The 19,178-nt window shown below is 44.7% G+C and overlaps 1 protein-coding gene across 1 annotated transcript in view; it reads left to right on the top strand.

Moving 5' to 3' along the window:
- The window catches only part of LOC146833499 (thiosulfate sulfurtransferase-like), a 53,088-nt gene extending 41,029 nt beyond the window's left edge, over nt 1-12,059 (top strand). Inside the window, exon 2 of the mRNA XM_085601338.1 lies at nt 6,914-12,059. Coding sequence (XP_085457464.1) covers nt 6,914-7,212 — 299 coding nt within the window. The 3' untranslated portion in view covers nt 7,213-12,059. The remainder of the gene's footprint in view (nt 1-6,913) is intronic.
- The last annotated feature ends 7,119 nt before the right edge of the window (nt 12,060-19,178 follow it).

Here is a 19,178-nt window from a genome sequence, read left to right as displayed (position 1 = left end):
GTCATCATGTATGGTGCGTACCCCAACATTGCATATGTACGGACCGTACCCCCCACCCCCGTATGTACGGACCGCACCCCCCACCCCCGTATGTATGGACCGTACCCCAGGCGTACCCCCACCCGCGTATGTCCGCACCATACCCCAGGCACACCCCCCACCCGTGTATGTCCGCACCGTACCCCAGGCGTACCCCCCACCTGCGTATGTCCGCACCGTACCCCAGGTGTACCCCCCACCCGCGTATGTCCGTACCGTACCCCAGGTGTACCCCCCACCCGCGTATGTCCGCACCGTTTCCCAGGTGTACCCCCCACCCGCGTATGTCCGCACTGTACCCCAGGTGTACCCCCCACCCGCGTATGTCCGCACCGTACCCCAGGCGTACCCCCCACCAGCGTATGTCCGCACCATACCCCAGGCGTACCCAATCCGTACGCGAGGATTGGGCATTCCTGGGGTACGGTGCGGACATACGCGGGTGGGGGGTACGCCTGGGGTACGGTGCGGACATACGCGGGTGGAGGTACGCCTGGGGTACCGTGCGGACATACGCGGGTGGGGGGTACGCCTGGGGTACGGTGCGGACATACGCGGGTGGGGGTACGCCTGGGGTACGGTCCGTACCTACAGGAGGGTGGGGGGTACGGTGCGGATGTACGCGGGAGGGGTGGGAGGCTGGGGGTGCCGTACGACTCGTACCCCGGGCACAAGTGTACTCTGGGTAGGGGTCGTACAAAGTTTGCTCCGTACGGGGCCTTTTCCATGCGCTTGTGTTTTCGGACAGGCGGTACGGATCGTACTTGCGCGCTCGGACTTCAGTTTTACGAGTTGTAAGTAAACCTGCCCGGGGACGTCCCGTAGACTTTTCCCGAGGCGATTCGTATGTATTTTCCATGTACGAATCGTACTTCGCCGTTTGTACGGGACTTGTACGATTCGTACGTAAAAAAATACGGATACGAGTCGTACGGGAAAAAAAATTGATGTGGCAAGCTGGAGCTATGGTTGACTTTAAAAAAATATATCTTTTATTAAGAGAATATGCCACTAAAAAGAAAAAAGAAAACTTGCTGCCATTTAAATGTGGCTGCCATATCCTTGCAATCCAAATTTTACAATTAAAGAAAGCATTCATTCATTTGGCAGTTGTACTAGTGAGGTTTTTTAAATAACAGGCCTTTCAATTGTTTCATCGATTTTATTATTATTTGTAATGGAGACAAGAACAAATCACCACCTAATCAAGCACTCAAACAGCAACTTTTAAAAGGTGATGGAAAATAAATAATCATCTAGCCATGCACCTAAATTGCAGGCAAAATAAATAGCTTGCATATAACGGTCTATATAAACAACAAATAAAACATCTTTTAACCCAGATTTATCACTGAAAAGAAAGGAACTATTTGAAGTAGGATGTGAACAATGTAAGCCCGCTGACCTAAATCATTTCTATGTATGTTCTATATTCAGTTTTGTGGAAAAATAAGTCTGGTGAGACCGCTGTCTCAAAGGCAGTACCTGAACAGAAAATAAAAGAATCCTAATCCCAGCTCATAAAACACCTCTTCCATCAACACATAGACTTCCCCAGCATGAAACCAGGAATACTGTAATCTACAGAAAGAGGAAAAACAAGAGTTCTCAGAACAATAAAAATCGGATTCAAATCGAAAAAACACATCTACAATAAACAAAGCCACTAAACAGAAAACATATGATAAATATCAATTCAAATTGTAGGAACTGAAAACTGTTTGCACATGATTGCCTGGGGGTCAGTAGAAACAGAAAAAAGACTACTGCTTAAACTTTAATATTGTGTGGAAATGCTCACGTTAGGAAGTCTAGCACAAGAAATTGAAGACTTTTTCAAATATAACGCCTACTTATTAAGAGTTATTCAGTTTTAAGATAATACGGAGAATTTTAGTACATATATATTGACATAGTTGAAGATCTTATAGGGGATCTTTGTTGCTAGTCTCAAGATGAAAACTAAGTTAGTCTCTAGCAATGATGCAAAAGGTCCTTAGATTATCAAAATTACCCTTTTTAAAAAAAATTAGCAATCTTTTCCATTGCATGAGATACTTCACTTCATTTTCATAATTTTATTTGTTTCTCTTTTTATTACCTATAATATCAATAAAAAGATATTGCATTCAAATGTCATGTTTCTATTAAAAATATAGAATCCACTAATGCTTCCTATTAAGGACGCTTAATATGTTATTGGTAGGTCTATTATTTTTTAAATTAAGATGCACAATAATGAAATAAGCTTCTTTATAAATAGACATTTTCCACTGATATGGCAAAACTCTCCAGTGAAGGCCTTTTAGCATTCAGTGTATCTGATTTTGGCCAGTATTATGCCTCTGTGCATGTTGGTAGTTCAAACTTTTCCCCAGTTTTACCTCCATTTGTTTATTTTTGGTGTTATGTAGAGCACTAAATGTTATCTCGAGTTAGTGAAGAGTGGTAGTCTTCCAGGAAACCACAATGTATGGATATTGGGATGAACACCAGACTGCTCTTCGGTCTCTCACAGGAGAGTTTAGGGGCTATTTCCCATCCTGTTGTCAAGGTGGTGAGCGCTCTGTCTGTGCTTTCCTGATTACAAAGATTGGGAGTGGTTAGTAGGAACCAAAACTACCAGTAATTGTTACTATGTTAAACTAGGCACTTTTCCACTTTAAACAGACGGTTAAATGCATTGTCACGCCTCTCCTACCGAAGTCAATAGGAATGCATGCCTTGGAAGGTGAACAGCGTTACAACAAACAAATGATGGACGGAATGCTGACAATGCAGACATTCTCCCCCAGTCAAGAGATCTGGGTTAAATCCATCGTTCTTTTGCCCACTACACCACCCCAGTTTAGACATGGCCATATGCAAATCAGTCTTGACCCTGTGCCTCCTGGGAACAGTCCAGCCCGAACTGCCAAGCCATGTCTTCCCTGGACCAGAATCAAGCATCCTAGGACCGGTTTCTGGCTATCAGCCGTCATCAGCCAGGATAGCTTGACTCCAGTGGCGTAGTGAGCACGGGTCCCACGTCTGGGAATACCCATCCCACTTAGGGCGAAAAGCGTTACAACAAACAAATGATGGACGGAATGCTGACAATGCAGACATTCTCCCCCAGTCAAGAGATCTGGGTTAAATCCATCGTTCTTTTGCCCACTACACCACCCCAGTTTAGACATGGCCATATGCAAATCAGTCTTGACCCTGTGCCTCCTGGGAACAGTCCAGCCCGAACTGCCAAGCCATGTCTTCCCTGGACCAGAATCAAGCATCCTAGGACCGGTTTCTGGCTATCAGCCGTCATCAGCCAGGATAGCTTGACTCCAGTGGCGTAGTGAGCACGGGTCCCACGTCTGGGAATACCCATCCCACTTAGGGCGAAAAGCGTTACAACAAACAAATGATGGACGGAATGCTGACAATGCAGACATTCTCCCCCAGTCAAGAGATCTGGGTTAAATCCACCCGTGCTCACTACGCCACTGGAGTCAAGCTATCCTGGCTGATGACGGCTGATAGCCAGAAACCGGTCCTAGGATGCTTGATTCCGGTCCAGGGAAGACATGGCTTGGCAGTTCGGGCTGGACTGTTCCCATGAGGCACAGGGTCAAGACTGATTTGCATATGGCCATGTCTAAACTGGGGTGGTGTAGTGGGCAAAAGAACGATGGATTTAACCCAGATCTCTTGACTGGGGGAGAATGTCTGCATTGTCAGCATTCCGTCCATCATTTGTTTGTTGTAACGCTTTTCGCCCTAAGTGGGATGGGTATTCCCAGACGTGGGACCCGTGCTCACTACGCCACTGGAGTCAAGCTATCCTGGCTGATGACGGCTGATAGCAAGAAACCGGTCCTAGGATGCTTGATTCCGGTCCAGGGAAGACATGGCTTGGCAGTTCGGGCTGGACTGTTCCCATGAGGCACAGGGTCAAGACTGATTTGCATATGGCCATGTCTAAACTGGGGTGGTGTAGTGGGCAAAAGAACGATGGATTTAACCCAGATCTCTTGACTGGGGGAGAATGTCTGCATTGTCAGCATTCCGTCCATCATTTGTTTGTTGTAACGCTTTTCGCCCTAAGTGGGATGGGTATTCCCAGACGTGGGACCCGTGCTCACTACGCCACTGGAGTCAAGCTATCCTGGCTGATGACAGCTGATAGCCAGAAACCGGTCCTAGGATGCTTGATTCCGGTCCAGGGAAGACATGGCTTTGCAGTTCGGGCTGGACTGTTCCCATGAGGCACAGGGTCAAGACTGATTTGCATATGGCCATGTCTAAACTGGGGTGGTGTAGTGGGCAAAAGAACGATGGATTTAACCCAGATCTCTTGACTGGGGGAGAATGTCTGCATTGTCAGCATTCCGTCCATCATTTGTTTGTTGTAACGCTTTTCGCCCTAAGTGGGATGGGTATTCCCAGACGTGGGACCCGTGCTCACTACGCCACTGGAGTCAAGCTATCCTGGCTGATGACGGCTGATAGCCAGAAACCGGTCCTAGGATGCTTGATTCCGGTCCAGGGAAGACATGGCTTGGCAGTTCGGGCTGGACTGTTCCCATGAGGCACAGGGTCAAGACTGATTTGCATATGGCCATGTCTAAACTGGGGTGGTGTAGTGGGCAAAAGAACGATGGATTTAACCCAGATCTCTTGACTGGGGGAGAATGTCTGCATTGTCAGCATTCCGTCCATCATTTGTTTGTTGTAACGCTTTTCGCCCTAAGTGGGATGGGTATTCCCAGACGTGGGACCCGTGCTCACTACGCCACTGGAGTCAAGCTATCCTGGCTGATGACGGCTGATAGCCAGAAACCGGTCCTAGGATGCTTGATTCCGGTCCAGGGAAGACATGGCTTGGCAGTTCGGGCTGGACTGTTCCCATGAGGCACAGGGTCAAGACTGATTTGCATATGGCCATGTCTAAACTGGGGTGGTGTAGTGGGCAAAAGAACGATGGATTTAACCCAGATCTCTTGACTGGGGGAGAATGTCTGCATTGTCAGCATTCCGTCCATCATTTGTTTGTTGTAACGTTGGAAGGTGAACAGGCCTCCCACTCGGGTGTAGATTCCATTGGTGCAGCAGGTGCAGTGGCACCTGGACCCAAAGGCCTTAGGGGCTTACTGACCACTGTCAGTAAGTTAAACTTCATTTCAGTTAATATTAATCATAAAAGTTCACATAAAATATCATAAAATAAGACAAGAAAAAATGACTAATATCCACACATGATCAAATTCAAGCTGTTACCTAAATACAAACACATGGATTAAATAACACTCCTATTAGACAGCTAAAACTTCATGAGTGGGTTCACTTTTCTCACCAAGAGCAACTGAGAAATCTTAGTGGTTGTTAAAAAATATATTTGTTAGAAACAGACTATATATATATCATAGAGAAATTCCGTCTCAAGTGCAATCAGATAAGATTGTTTAAATCCAATCATTAAAAATACATTATTCTGCAACAAAACAAAATTCACATTTTAAAATTGACGACTGATTATTGTTGTATTTGATGGTTCAAACAGCGGCTGGAGGGAGATCATCTCCTTCCTTGCACTAGGGCCCATGACACACTGGCTATGCCACAGCTCCCAAAGCCCATAGCAGAAACCTTTTACACAGTATTTGGATTCTACACAACAAAGATCTGGTATCTCTCTTTGAATGTATAATGATGATTTAATGGCTCGAACATTCAACAGAACTACTGCAACTATCCGATCTTTGGCAATACCTGTATTTAGTCATGCTTATAAAGCTGTATTTTATTGTGTTATATTGAAAGGAGAGGGGGCCTAGGATCCTATCCTTGGTAACCCCCCACCTCCTAGTCCTCAAAGTCTGATAGAGATGTTTGCTGGATGGGATTGGGGCTGCTCTTCTCGGTCCAATGGTCCTTTGAGTGTGAAGCATTGAACGTTAAGTCTTCTAGCAGCTTTAGGATCCTGCAGGGCACACTAAGGAGATGGATGTATGACTGCCGAAGAAGAGGACCTACTCAGGTTGGATAATATGCTGATTGAGAAAACCCTTGACCCAGAAGAGCTGAAGGCCGGAATGTAATTGGACCGCTACCCTTTTGGGTGCCTATCCAAAGCCATTCTTACTGACATCCGCTCTTTTGGGTTTGCCATATCAAGCATGGTGGCACACCCCGAACAAGTTGAGAAATATCCCCAACTTGCTGGTAGAAAAACCCTAGTGAACGGGAGACGTTAGCTATGGTGGCTCTTTTAGAGTTTGTCTTTGGAAATGACACAAGTAGATAGATACATTTCTTTATTCAGGAAAATACTTAACCATAATAGATACATAAAACATAATATTAAACCAAAAACCAATACATAAAATCTTAATTGATTATACAAAATTCTTAAAAACATTCAAAAACCATTTGAAAATAATAGTGAATATAGACTGCTTCAGCTGCCCACATAGTAACAAAAGGAATAGCATACAGGTATTGCCATGTGTCCCCATGACCATTTTCCGACCAAAATGCCTCCCGGAAAAAATGTCTGCCCAGCCGATGGATGAGTCTAAATAAGATGGAATGAGGTAGCTGTGCAGGTAGAGAAAATGTCTATCCTGCACCAGTTTTATGACGACCAGACTATAAATGACCCCAAATATGTTTAAACGTGTGCTTATGACACACCTAATGAATGGCTTCCAATACGCTCCCCCTAATTGGTTTAAAAGGTTATATAGAAGGTATTCGGGTGTGGCTAATGTCATCCAGCTGAAAATGCCAATACTCTGATATTGTCTAGAAATGAAGAAAATTGTGTGCATGATCAATTCTATCAAACTTAGTTTTGACATCCTCAAATCTCTGTCTTCTCCTTCTTTGGATCCAGGATTCAGGCATGGACACTTCACTGGTACTATCAACATACCGCTCCTGAACTTCTTCACTGAGTCTGGCCATCAGAAGCAGGCTGAAGAAATCCGGAGGCTGTTTCGGGAGAAGAAAGTGGATCTCGCCCGGCCCCTCGTGGCTACATGCCACAGAGGTGTCACAGCTTGCAGCGTCGCCCTGGCTGCACACACTTTAGGCAAGGAGGACGTGGCAGTTTACGATGGCTCCTGGAGTGAGTGGGTTACACGGGCCAAACCAGAGGACATTATTAGCGAGGGGAAGAGGAATTCAGGATAAAAGGGGTGCATCCTGTGAAGTGCGAAAAAGCTTTAAAGCCCTGCCCTTGACCTATCTCTCCAACAGTCAACTGCAAAAGGGTGTCCCAGTGTGCATCTGCAGTACAGTGAATTTTTTGGAGCTGCAGCAAACAAGATATTTTTCCATTTGGAAGCTTCCTTTGAATTTTGAAGTTATGTATTACAGTCTGGGGCCCTCGTGGCCATTAGTGGTGGTGTCATAAGGTAGCTGACTGCCTTAATATGACTGTGTACTCATAAGAAACAAAAGCAACCCAATATGTCCAAGCGAGCTTGGGTATAAAAGCAACAATTGAAGACAAGCCTTTGACGTTCCCATTGCGGTGCCTATTTCATAGGCATCACTCTGGGAACGACAAAGAACCGCCTGCCAAACCAGAAGAAAACTTCTGATCTGGCGGGCAGTTTGTACAAAAGTTTGGCGTTGCCGAAGCAGGGCAGTCCTGCTCCCGCACCTCCAAACTCTTAATGTGGCCCAAAATCTTTCCTTAGACTCGAGTAATAAACAACAACCAGTATTTCCATATTTCCTTGTCCAATTTCGATTCAGTCAGATCAACGTTTTACAGATGAACAACTGAAATTTGTCATTGCAATTTCAAAAAAGTGACGTGGTGTGGAGATCTTAAGATGCACCCCATGTGAAGATAACCAAAGAAAGAGCAAAGTAACTTATTAAGGGGGTCATTACGATGGCGGACGGACTTCATTGTCGGGGAGTGGGACCGCCCGCCTACAAGGCGGCGGTCCCACAGGGGGTATTATGATGCGGCCCCCACAGTGGCGGTCGCATCTGCTATATTTAACATTTCAGCGGGTGCTGCTAGCTGCAGCACCCGATACCAATGTTAAAAATCCACTGTTTACAATTTCTGTGCTGCATTTCGGAGATTAGCGAGGCACTTGGCAACGGGAAGAGGTAATAATAACCTTAAAAAACCATGTAGCCACATGAAAAAATATGAAAAGATATTGAACTGAACAAATTAAATGCGTATATATATATATACTATATACAGAATGTAATATCCTGTTTACTTTTGATGTGCAGGGACTGGACCATGCATGACTTACGGTAGGTGAAGCCTTGAGTGAGTGATGCTGCTCAACAATGGTAATACATAGGATATTATATGCTGTGCATTTTCTGTATATGGTTTATTGCATGATATTTTTTAATCAATTCTTGTTTAACAAAATGAAATTTAGTTAGCCAACACCTGTATGTAAGAGGTTAAATTTGTGCAATATGGTAAAATCTCACTGAAGAAACGTCTTGAATATTAGGAGAGTTGTTTCCCCGTGTAAATTAATTGTTCAATGCAGCCTGAGAGGCAACACAAAGGGTGTTTCTCTGTTTCCTACACGTGGTAATAAACATGAATTTGACACTTGGACTGCCTTAGCATAAATATATGTATGAGATGGCACTGAACATAATTGTAGTCCAGTAAGACATGTCATTTAAAGAAACTGTACTAATAAACACAAATACACTAATTACTACAGACCAAAGGGCAACTTCAAATTTATTACCACAGTACAACAATTTTGACATTAGAAAGAGAAACCCAAAAAATACGAAGGTTTGGAACTTATGGTTAGCACTGCAATCCACAACTCACACTACAGCTGTGCAAACCATAACTCACAAACCCAATGCAATTCTCATGGCCCACCCCTTAATGTAACAGAAACAATTAGAAATGTTGTATATGATCATTGAAGTACGATTAGATATAACAATAACACTATCACTGAGACAGCTTTGAATACATTATTTTTTATTGGATTGAGTATGCGTTGGTTTTTTATGATGCAGTGCTTTCAGGTGGTGTTCTTTATTGGTATAAATATTGTGAAGTCGTAAGCATTGCATTAGGTGTGGAAGTTATGGTTTGCATTGCTGTTTTGCTGTATTAGGGATTGCAGAGATAACCATTTCTTGTAAGTGTCAGTGTGTTTTGGTTTGTAATTTGTTACCACAACAATAATTGAACTTTTTTTTAAAAAAAAGTGAATTTCAGAGGTTTTGTAACACTTCCTAACCTTAACTTCACTTTAACTATGATTCAGTGAACTTCTTTTTTACTTCTTGATGGTACATTAAGTCCAACTATTATGAGTGTATTCTCTACTCTGCCACACACAGCCATTGGCCAAGAGCACCATCAATCGATCAATCAGTTAATTTGTAAATTGCAGTACTTACCCGTAAGGGTTTCAAGGCGCGGGGGGGGGGGGTGCTGCTGCTACTGGTCGAAAAGCCAGGTCTTGAGCTGTCTCCTGAAGGTCAGCAGGTCTTCGGTTTGTCGTAGGTAGAGGAGGAGGCTGTACCAGGTCCTGGCGGCACGGTGGGAGAAGGACCTGCCTCTTGAGGTGGTTCTACGGATGCGTGGGGCCGTGGCCAGGGCGTGGTCAGCAGAGCGGAGTTTCCTGTTGGGTACGTAGAAGGAGAGTCGACTGTTAAGATAGGCTGGGCCGGTTTTGTGTAGTGCCTTGTGTGAGTGGATCAGGAGTTTGAAGGAGATTCTTCAGTCGACGGGGAGCCAGTGCAGGTTCCTCAGGTGGTGGGTGATGTGGTCACGGCGCGGGACGTTGAGGATCAGGCGTGCAGATGCGTTCTGGATTCTCTGTAGTCTGTTGATGAGCTTGGACGAGGCTCCGGCGTAGAGGGCGTTTCCGTAGTCGAGTCTGCTGCTGACTAGGGCCTGTGTGACTGTTTTCCTCGTGTTTGTCGGGATCCATCTGTAGATCTTGCGGAGCATGCGTTGGGTGTTGAAGCAGGTGGAGGAGACTGCGTGGACTTGTTTGGTCATGGTGAGTTTTGAGTCGAGGATGACTCCCAGGTTGCGTGCGTGGTCGGTAGGGGCCGGGGGGGGGGGTCCCCAGTGATGTGGGCCACCATGAGTCGTCCCATGCTGAGGGGTTGGACCCGAGGATGAGGATCTCCGTCTTGTCTGAGTTCAGCTTAAGTCGGCTTTCCTTCATCCAGTGGGTGACGGCCTTCATTCCCTGGTGGAGGTGGGATTTGGCGGTGAGAGGGTCCTTGGTGAGGGAGAGGATCAGCTGCGTGTCGTCGGCGTAGGAGATTATGTTGAGGTCGTGCTGTCGAGCGATGCGTGCTAGTGGTGCCATGTAGACGTTGAACAGCGTCGGGCTGAGGGAGGATCCCTGTGGGACGCCGCAGATGATCTCGGAGGCCTCAGACCGGAATGGGGGGAGGCGGACTCTCTGAGTTCTGCCGGAGAGGAAGGAGGTGGTCCATTCCAAGGCCTTCTCCCGGATCCCTGCGTCTTGGAGGCGCGTGCGTAGTGTGTGGTGGCAGACTGTGTCGAAGGCGGCGGAGAGATCCAGGAGGATGAGGGCCGCCGTCTCGCTGTTGTCTAGAAGGATCCTGATGTCGTCTGTGGCGGCGATGAGGGCGGTCTCGGTGCTGTGGTTGCTGCGGAATCCTGATTGGGAGGGGTCCAGGATGTTGTTGTCTTCGAGGTGACGGGTGAGCTGGATGTTAACTATCTTTTCGATTACCTTTGCTGGGAACGGAAGCAGGGAGATGGGCCGGAAGTTCTTGAGGTCGCTCGGATCCGCCTTGGGTTTCTTCAGTAGGGCGTTGATCTCTGTGTGCTTCCAGTTCTCAGGGAAGGTAGCGGTCTGGTTGCAGCACCTGGCCATAGGCAAGACCCTCAGTCCAACTCCCGTTGCACACAGGCGTGAAGGGGGAGGATTTGCCGAAAGGCATGGCCTGCTTTATCGTCTTAGACACTTCATTGGAATAACTGTTTTCTCTTGGTAACACTTTCTGACATAAGTCAACTTTAGCTTAAGTGGACGCATATATATGTACTATATATGTACACTTTACACAGTCTGACACCTTAACTGAACACACACACATATATATTTATATCTACTTATATGTACATTCACTGGAAAAAAGTTAAAGGGATGTTCTAGTTAGGTGTTGAAATTAGACAAGAACTAACATTTAAAAACTAAAAGAAAACACTGAAATTCACCAGTTATAGTTTGGTGAACTAACCATAACTTGTGCCCCTATCATGCACTGCATAATACCTCTCATATGATCTGTTAAATGACATATCTGATGATATCTCAAATTACACCATTGATGACATCACAAAGTCAGTATGACAGTGTCCAATAGGGTTTGAGGACTAGAAGTAGTTCACCAAGCTACACCTGTTCCCAATTTTTTATCACCAATTGAGTAATAATAGACAACCTTTGACCACGTGCTGCACATATAGCAGATCTTTCACTTTAGCCAAGATCATTTGATTTTACAAAAATGATATGTATAATATATGTATAGGGACTTTCAACTAGCCCTCTTCATCCATTGGTGTGTTACTGAGTCATTCAGTTTTCTTCCGTCCATACAGCAGTGGGTCAACCCACTTCAGCCATTGACTAAATTTCTTGTGAGTGATGGCCTTCTGCCCTTTAACAAGCAGCGCAAGTTGTTCCCTTTAGTGACAGGGGCTGCTATGACAAAACAAAAAACCGTGTAGCAATAACAGACCCCTTGGCTTTGCCATTGTTTGTCAGTTATTATATTTAGGCTCTGAGGAAGGGAGAATGTTGTTTTGTTGTCTTTGATGTTCCAGAAAGACATAGTATTTGTATTTGGCAAGAGACAAAAACAGACATTTCAAATGTATTGTTCTCAATTTGTAAAGAATGGATCCTTCATCCCTCTAAAATGTATTCACTCTCTGCTCAAACAAATTCATGTTTACAGTGTATGTAAGCAGTTGCCATTTCAATAAAGGCATGCAGTTTGGAAAATTTCCAAACATTTTGTATCTGTCTGTTGGTTCTATGTTTTAAATCTTAACTTGTTTCCTTGTGAGGCACCTACATAATAAATGTGTATTTCACTATACTATGCCGCAGAGCTATTTCCTGTTTTTTTTAAAATAGTTATTGCTCAGACGATGTCATGCTTTACACGAATAACCCTGAGAAGTCATTAGTAGCTGTGTATAAGGAAGTTGGTAAATATTTTAATTTTTCTGAGTATAGGACCAATATACGCAAATTTGACGTTCTCCCTTTAAACAAATTCTGTTTCATTTGGTGTAAGGAAAAAATTTAATATCGAAGTGTTTGGTTCTTTTAGTCGATAAACCATACCTTTAAGCTTAACGTACAATATTTTTGGGGAAAAAGTGATTCTTTAGTTAGCATATGAACCCGTAACATTTTTACTTGGCGGGGCAGATTTAGTTCCATTAAAATGATGAATTTGCTGATTATTCTGCACTCTTTTCCCATTTTACTGGTTAATATAACAAAGTTCTTTTTCAAAAGGATAGATATTTTATTAACTATTTTTATTTTCAAAAATATGCATTCAGCTTCTCCTATCATTTGATAAGAGTACTACGAACATTCAGTCTCGCGTTTTGGAAGGTATGAAATCAATCTCATCTTGGATGACGAAGAAGTTTCTCCAGCTAAATGCTGATAAGACGGAGATTATGCTCTTTGGTAATGCCCACTCGCTCTCGTCACCAGAGTGGTGGCTACTTGAGATGGGTAAAGCTCCAGCTCCTAAGACTTCTGTTAGAATTGAATATATTATTGCCCCATCACTCATTTTATTTATTTGTTTATTTTTATTTGCAAAGTTTTATATAGCTCTGGCTAGACCTAGAGGTATCGGAGTGAGTTCCAGGTTACAGAATTACATCAATTACAGGAGCCAAGTATAGACATAGGAGAAAAAACATGAGATTACACAATAATATGAGTTAGTAGCTGTTCTGCTTGGGTTTTCGGATCAGATAGAACCCGCTCATCAGAGCCTCTCTAACCCAGCCAGAACGTTACCCTCTCCCTAGGGCCTATTCACAACAAGTAACCACCGATATATATATATACCACCTAAGGACAGGGAATTCCTACTATATATATATATATATATGTATCTAGACCTCTTATAATACAAGTGGCGGCCTCGCGATCCCAGACGGACCCAGGACTTCCTACCCAGACGGCAGCCTTAGCCTCACGGTCCCAGACGGACCCAGGACTTCCTACCCAGACGGCAGCCTCAGCCTCGCGGTCCCAGACGGACCCAGGACTTCCTACCCAGACGGCAGCCTTAGCCTCGCGGTCCCAGACGGACCCAGGACTTCCTACCCAGACGGCAGCCTCAGCCTCGCGGTCCCAGACGGACCCAGGACTTCCTACCCAGACGGCAGCCTTAGCCTCGCGGTCCCAGACGGACCCAGGACTTCCTACCCAGACGGCAGCCTCAGCCTCGCAGTCCCAGACGGACCCAGGACTTCCTACCCAGGCGGCAGCCTTAGCCTCGCGGTCCCAGACGGACCCAGGACTTCCTACCCAGACGGCAGCCTTAGCCTCGCGGTCCCAGACGGACCCAGGACTTCCTACCCAGACGGCAGCCTCAGTACAAGTTCATCCTATGATTACCATAACATACAACAGGGGAATCAGTTTTACTATTTATCAGATCACACAAGAACTGCCAGTTTGAGCACAACCTGTTCTCTGGTTCGAGGGGCTCCTCTCTCCCTTATTCAGTTACCACTTACCTGATCAGGGTTAACATCTGTTCATGTCAAGTCACAGCTGACTAGAAGAATAGGCTACCCTCTTATACAAGAACACGCAGCACATGTTGATTCACTACAAACTGGATACTTTATTATTCATTATATACGCAATCACATAACATTACTGTGTAACACATAACCTGCAAAGAAAAGTGAAAGATTAGGTTGCACACTCTAATAAGAAAGGGGTCGACATCACCTTAGTCGTGTGTAGCCTGCACTCAATGGTCATCTAGGTTCCCTTCTTGTCTGTGCCTCGGCTCGCCTGGAGGTCACACCTCCGTAGTCACGGCTCCCTTCTCCGAGTCACTGGGACCTCTTCCTCATCGGCTACTCTCTCCTCTCTGGCAATTCTGCTAGAAGAGTATCTGTCTCTCGGTTTTTCTCCGCCTTCAAGTTTGTCATCTGTCTTCCCTGGAATAAGTAGTAGCTTTACTGCTAACGGCTAGATGCCGCCTACGGACTGAAGTAAGTGCCACGTAACTGCCTCAGACTTTCACTAATATAGAGGTGCATTTCCTCATGGAAAATTCCGGCCCGTAACCTGCCGCCCACCAAATTCTTGTACCTCCCCGTACCAAGGACACTTTCCCAGCCGGCCGGCCTGATGTAGTGTCTTCGGCATAAAGAAAAATACAATCCTTCGATAAGGGCCGGTCTGAACCGGTTCTCTCCAAGCGAATAACACCTCATAACTAAAACATCCCCTTTAACCTAGAAGCATCTCAAGCTGCCGGAGCAGAAAGAAAGATGGAGTCTCTCCCGTTTGAGGCCTACCAGGCCTGAATTCAGCACGGCTCCATGAAATACCCTCACTACAGGGCAGGTTATCCCTAATACTAACGAATCTATCCCCTAGGATATGTGTGCAAGCCCTAATCTATGGGGAAGAACACAGGATCATGTCGAAGTGCCTAGTAAATAGACTTCATTCACTACTCTAACCCTTAGGCTTGAATGGTAAGAGACTGAAGTCACCCTAATCACCCGTCAACACAATAGGGCCGGGAAAATCGAGCAGTACAGTAGCGCATAGCATAGCCAAGACACACGTCTCGTGGGGAATGAAAGGTAGAGGGGGAATGGTAAACAGGAGTAAGGATTGCAGATAGATTCAGAGAGACCAGCAAGGGGGAAAAGTAATTCAGGGGAACAAAGCGGTCAAAGTGAGAGACAGACAAAACCGACCTGAGTATCGGTAAAAGTAAACAAAGGGAGGGTGTGGAAGACCATAGGGGGTGTAGACAAGAAGAAAAGGTCAATCAGGCGAACAAGGAGCAGTCCGGCAGAAAAGAGGATAGATTGAAACCGCCAAGAGGGAGGACTCACGGAAGCCGATAGCATTATCCCAGAATGGCGGGATGTACATAATCAAACAAAAAACAATAAAGGTAGCAGACTCCATGGTTCCACACAGGGCTGGAAAAGGGGAGGCAGTCAAAGAATCAGAGAGGGAGGAGGCGGGGGAGGGAAAAAGAAACACAACGGGGGGACGAGGAAAACAATGTCCGATGTCCGGCTGGGTAGGTGACGGCCGAGGGGGTGAACCAGAGCCAAACTCCTCTATAGCTGTATAGGACAGCTCCACCAGGCAGTGACCAAGGTTGCTCGGGCTCTGCGGTAAGTACAGACAGTTACGGTTTCCGCCCAGGGGGCATCGTCATAGTTCCATCGAAAGCACCAGTCCTGTTGTTACTGGGAAGCGCTGTCCGCCTTGTCCACCAGCTCGCCCCAGGTCAAGAGTGGTGAGAGGAGAGGTGGAAGGGACAGTTTCTAAGTCTGCAGATCTTCCCCATTCCCAGCAACAGTAGTGAGTGTTGGGCATTTGTGCAGGATCCCAGTGGTAGGGGGACCACTCCCAATCCCCTACTGAGTGTGTCTCTCTTGCTGCTGTGGTCACTCTCAGAGAGGTCCCTGTAGCCCCGGAGAACAAATGCTGGATCCCTCGCCCAAAAGGGGAGGAAAAGGGTGCTTATGTGGAAGGCCCACTCGTGGCGGCCATCTTAGGGCAGTCAGGCTGGTATGAATGTCCCTCACTGCTGTAGGGGTATTATCTGCCCGGCCTGTCCTGAGTGTTGCAGGCGGATTCCCAGGTAATCTCTATTCCCAACATTGTGCGACAGGAAGTCGGGGGCTCCAGAGTCCGACCTTTGCCCTTCCCGCTCTGATGATAGAGCACCTGTGCAGACAAAAGGGCATGGCGCAAGGCCCTGAATCCCGGAAGGTTACGTGATCGGCTTCGGGGCAATCACCACATCCGAGGTTCTTGCGAGTGTCCATAAAACTCTGTACAATCACCCTGGCCGAGCTGTCCCCCCAGGGCCCCGCACGCACTCACCATGCCCGCCTCTACGCGTCCGGTCAGTTTGTGTCGTTTGGATCATCTCCGACACAGCCAGGGCCAGAGCCACGAAGATTTCTCAGGCTTCGGCAGCGTAGTGCTTTATACTGTATTATGTTAGCATTCATGTGGCTAATTTTGTAATGACCTCTACTGTATATGCGTGTGGCCGGTCCCTTCTAACATTGTGCGAGTTAAGTTAGCATCTGCGCCGCCATTTCTGTTTAGCCGCCATATTGCACTGTGATCGAAACTAAGCCTCTGTTACCCTTCCTGCTTGCCTCAGCAGAAAGCTGCTGTTCAGTTACTTTTCCTTATCGTATTCAAGGCTGAAACCCTAATGTACTAATGAATAGCTTATTCTGCTTTCGCATGCCTATCCCTGATCGTAGCTATGCTCCCACACTAGAGAGAGTTGAGCCTGAACAAGACGACCTTGGGAGTCTGATAACGTGTACCCATTTTGCAGGTGGTAGCTCATCCTTCTGTGCCTCCTTTGTTCAGCCTCTGCCCAAGCTGTATTTTTTTTCCAGAGGCGGGACTTGGGAGGTGTAGGAAAGCTTATTATGTGTTACCAAGTGTTCTTTAGTCAGTCCCCTCGGTAGCATCTAAGGAGGCTAGTCTTACTGGACTCTGCTGCAGGGCATTTACAATAAAATAACTTGGTTTGTATTCTCTCCTGCGTCACCGACTTTTAATTTCTTGGAAGGCTAAGAGGAGGTCGCAAGTGACCTGGGTGACCCGATTCGGGTCACTTCCTTCACTTTGGTTAAGAATCTGGGTTTCCGTCTAGACAAGAATCTCACTCTGAAAGATCAGGTTGTGGCCACCTCTGGTTCCTGCTTCCATATGTTGGCCTTCTGCGCAGAGTGTTTCCTCTTCTTCTCTGTGTGCGTAAAACGTTTGTTCAGGCGCTGGTGATCAGTCGCTTGGACTATTGTAATGCTCTCCTGATTGCGGCAAGTGATTCCTCATTACACATACTTCAGGTGGTACAGAATACAGCTGCCTGGCTTGTCAAGAACTTGCCAGCCAGAATGGCTTCTCTCCTCCTTCTGCAACAACTTCATATCCAGTTATTCACTTTTCATTGGGAGATTTAGAAAATACGTAACTTTTGCTACCAATGAAAATGTTTTGCAAAGATGGAGGAGAATTAGTTTGCAATATGATATTAATCTTTTCCCAAATAGGTTTCCAAAAAGCCTGAACTAGACTACATTCAAAGATGCAAAAGCACTTGGAGAAAATGAACATGGCCAACAAAGTTAGTATTAGAGTCTTAACTGTCTTAATGGAAACAAGAGTAAGAAATGCTCTATTATAAAGAAAATATAGAGACTGCGTAATTTGGAAAAACCCAAGGTAGACAAAAGATTTTTCTATGTTTTATTTCATATTAAAGGTGAAAGAGATTTTATAAGATAATTGTTTCCATTCCACCTCTATTTTACACTTAACATCAACAACCTTAGCACCATTCAATAACAAAAATATTACAGAAGCTTTAAGGAGTAAGTTAAAGTTACATAAAATAACACTTTTCAAAGTCCTAGGTAACATTGACACATGTGCACATTGTTAAGAGTTAGATAGAATTGATTTTACTGTTTTAAGCTGCCCTTAAAAGGATTTTGGTAAATTATACCATCTTGCAATTCAGCATAAGGGAGCCACTCATTATCAAACATAACATAACATGATGTACCCAAAAAATAACTTGTTCAGACCAACTTCTCCAAAAAATAGCCTTACTCTTAAATGTATTATATTTATTGCACTAGTAGTGGAAAAATTACGTGGATAATTATCTTCTATTTATCATTAGAAAGACGTGTTCATTAAAGTCTATTTATTTATTTAATTTATAAAGCACCTGAATCACCCCCGAAGGGGTATCTCCGTGTTAAGGAAAGCATGGCAGAAAGGCACAAACCAGAGATCATTAGTTCGAGAAGAGCTCAGTTTTAAGAAGTCTCCTAAAAGGAAGATAATCCGAGCATTGCCAAAGATGTAAAGGAAGTTAATTCCAATAGAAGGGGGCTAAATAGAAGAAGGTTTTACCACCTGTACGAGCTTTCCTAAAACGGGGAATCACGAGCAAGGATTTCTCTCCTGATCGTAGAGATCTGTTGGTTGGTAGGGAATACGTTTTTCAATTAAATAACCAGGTCCTCTACCAACCAGAGCTTTATGTACAATACAGCAGATCTTGAACTTGACTCTCTTACATATCGGGAGCCAATGGATATATTTATTGCAAATAAATTACAACAAATAGCACTGAATTGGCAAGATAGTTCAAAATGTTCCTATTATGTGTTGTGGAATGGCATATGTTATGCACATAAAATGGATACTATTAATTGTCCTTCACTACAATTGCTTTTGAAACATAATAAAATGTGGTTACCTTTGAGGTAATACTTAGCAAAAGTATCTGTATCTTATGATTCACCTATAAATATAAGTGATGAAGTTGCAAAACTTCCTTAAAATACTGTTATTTTATGTTGGCTTTATTAATTAGTAAGAACACATTTTATGTATTGTCTTACTGCATTGCTGTTGTGCTGTAAATGTTATCTTTACTAGTACTGTACTTTTTATTGACACATCTTTCCTTTCCTTTCCCTTTTCTTGCTCTAGTTCACCTTTCTTTCTACTTCTGTGTTCATTTTTGTATTATGTATTCTACCCATTGATTCACATAGTATAGTTGAGTATTTTATTAATATTTCTCCAGTCTAATTTTATGGAATTTTGGTATTCTTTTGCATTGCCGTCATAGTTATGCAATGTCTACCATATAGCTTATTCTTGAAAATAAAACAAATAAAGCACAAAAAATGGGTGCTGCTATTGCACACAGTGAAGCCAAAAATGAAGACGTTTAGAAGCTTAGCTGGGTAGCGAAACATAAAGGAAGTATGCCTAGTAATACAAGAAGTGTATATGTTTTGGCTTGTTTTGTGCTGGGTACAATATTATACATGT

This window comes from Triturus cristatus, chromosome 4_2 (genome assembly GCF_964204655.1).
Source record: "Triturus cristatus chromosome 4_2, aTriCri1.1, whole genome shotgun sequence".
NCBI classification, from domain to species: Eukaryota; Metazoa; Chordata; class Amphibia; order Caudata; family Salamandridae; genus Triturus; species Triturus cristatus.
The sequence above is the reverse complement of the archived record's forward strand: the minus strand, read 5'-3'. Positions and strand labels throughout refer to the sequence as shown.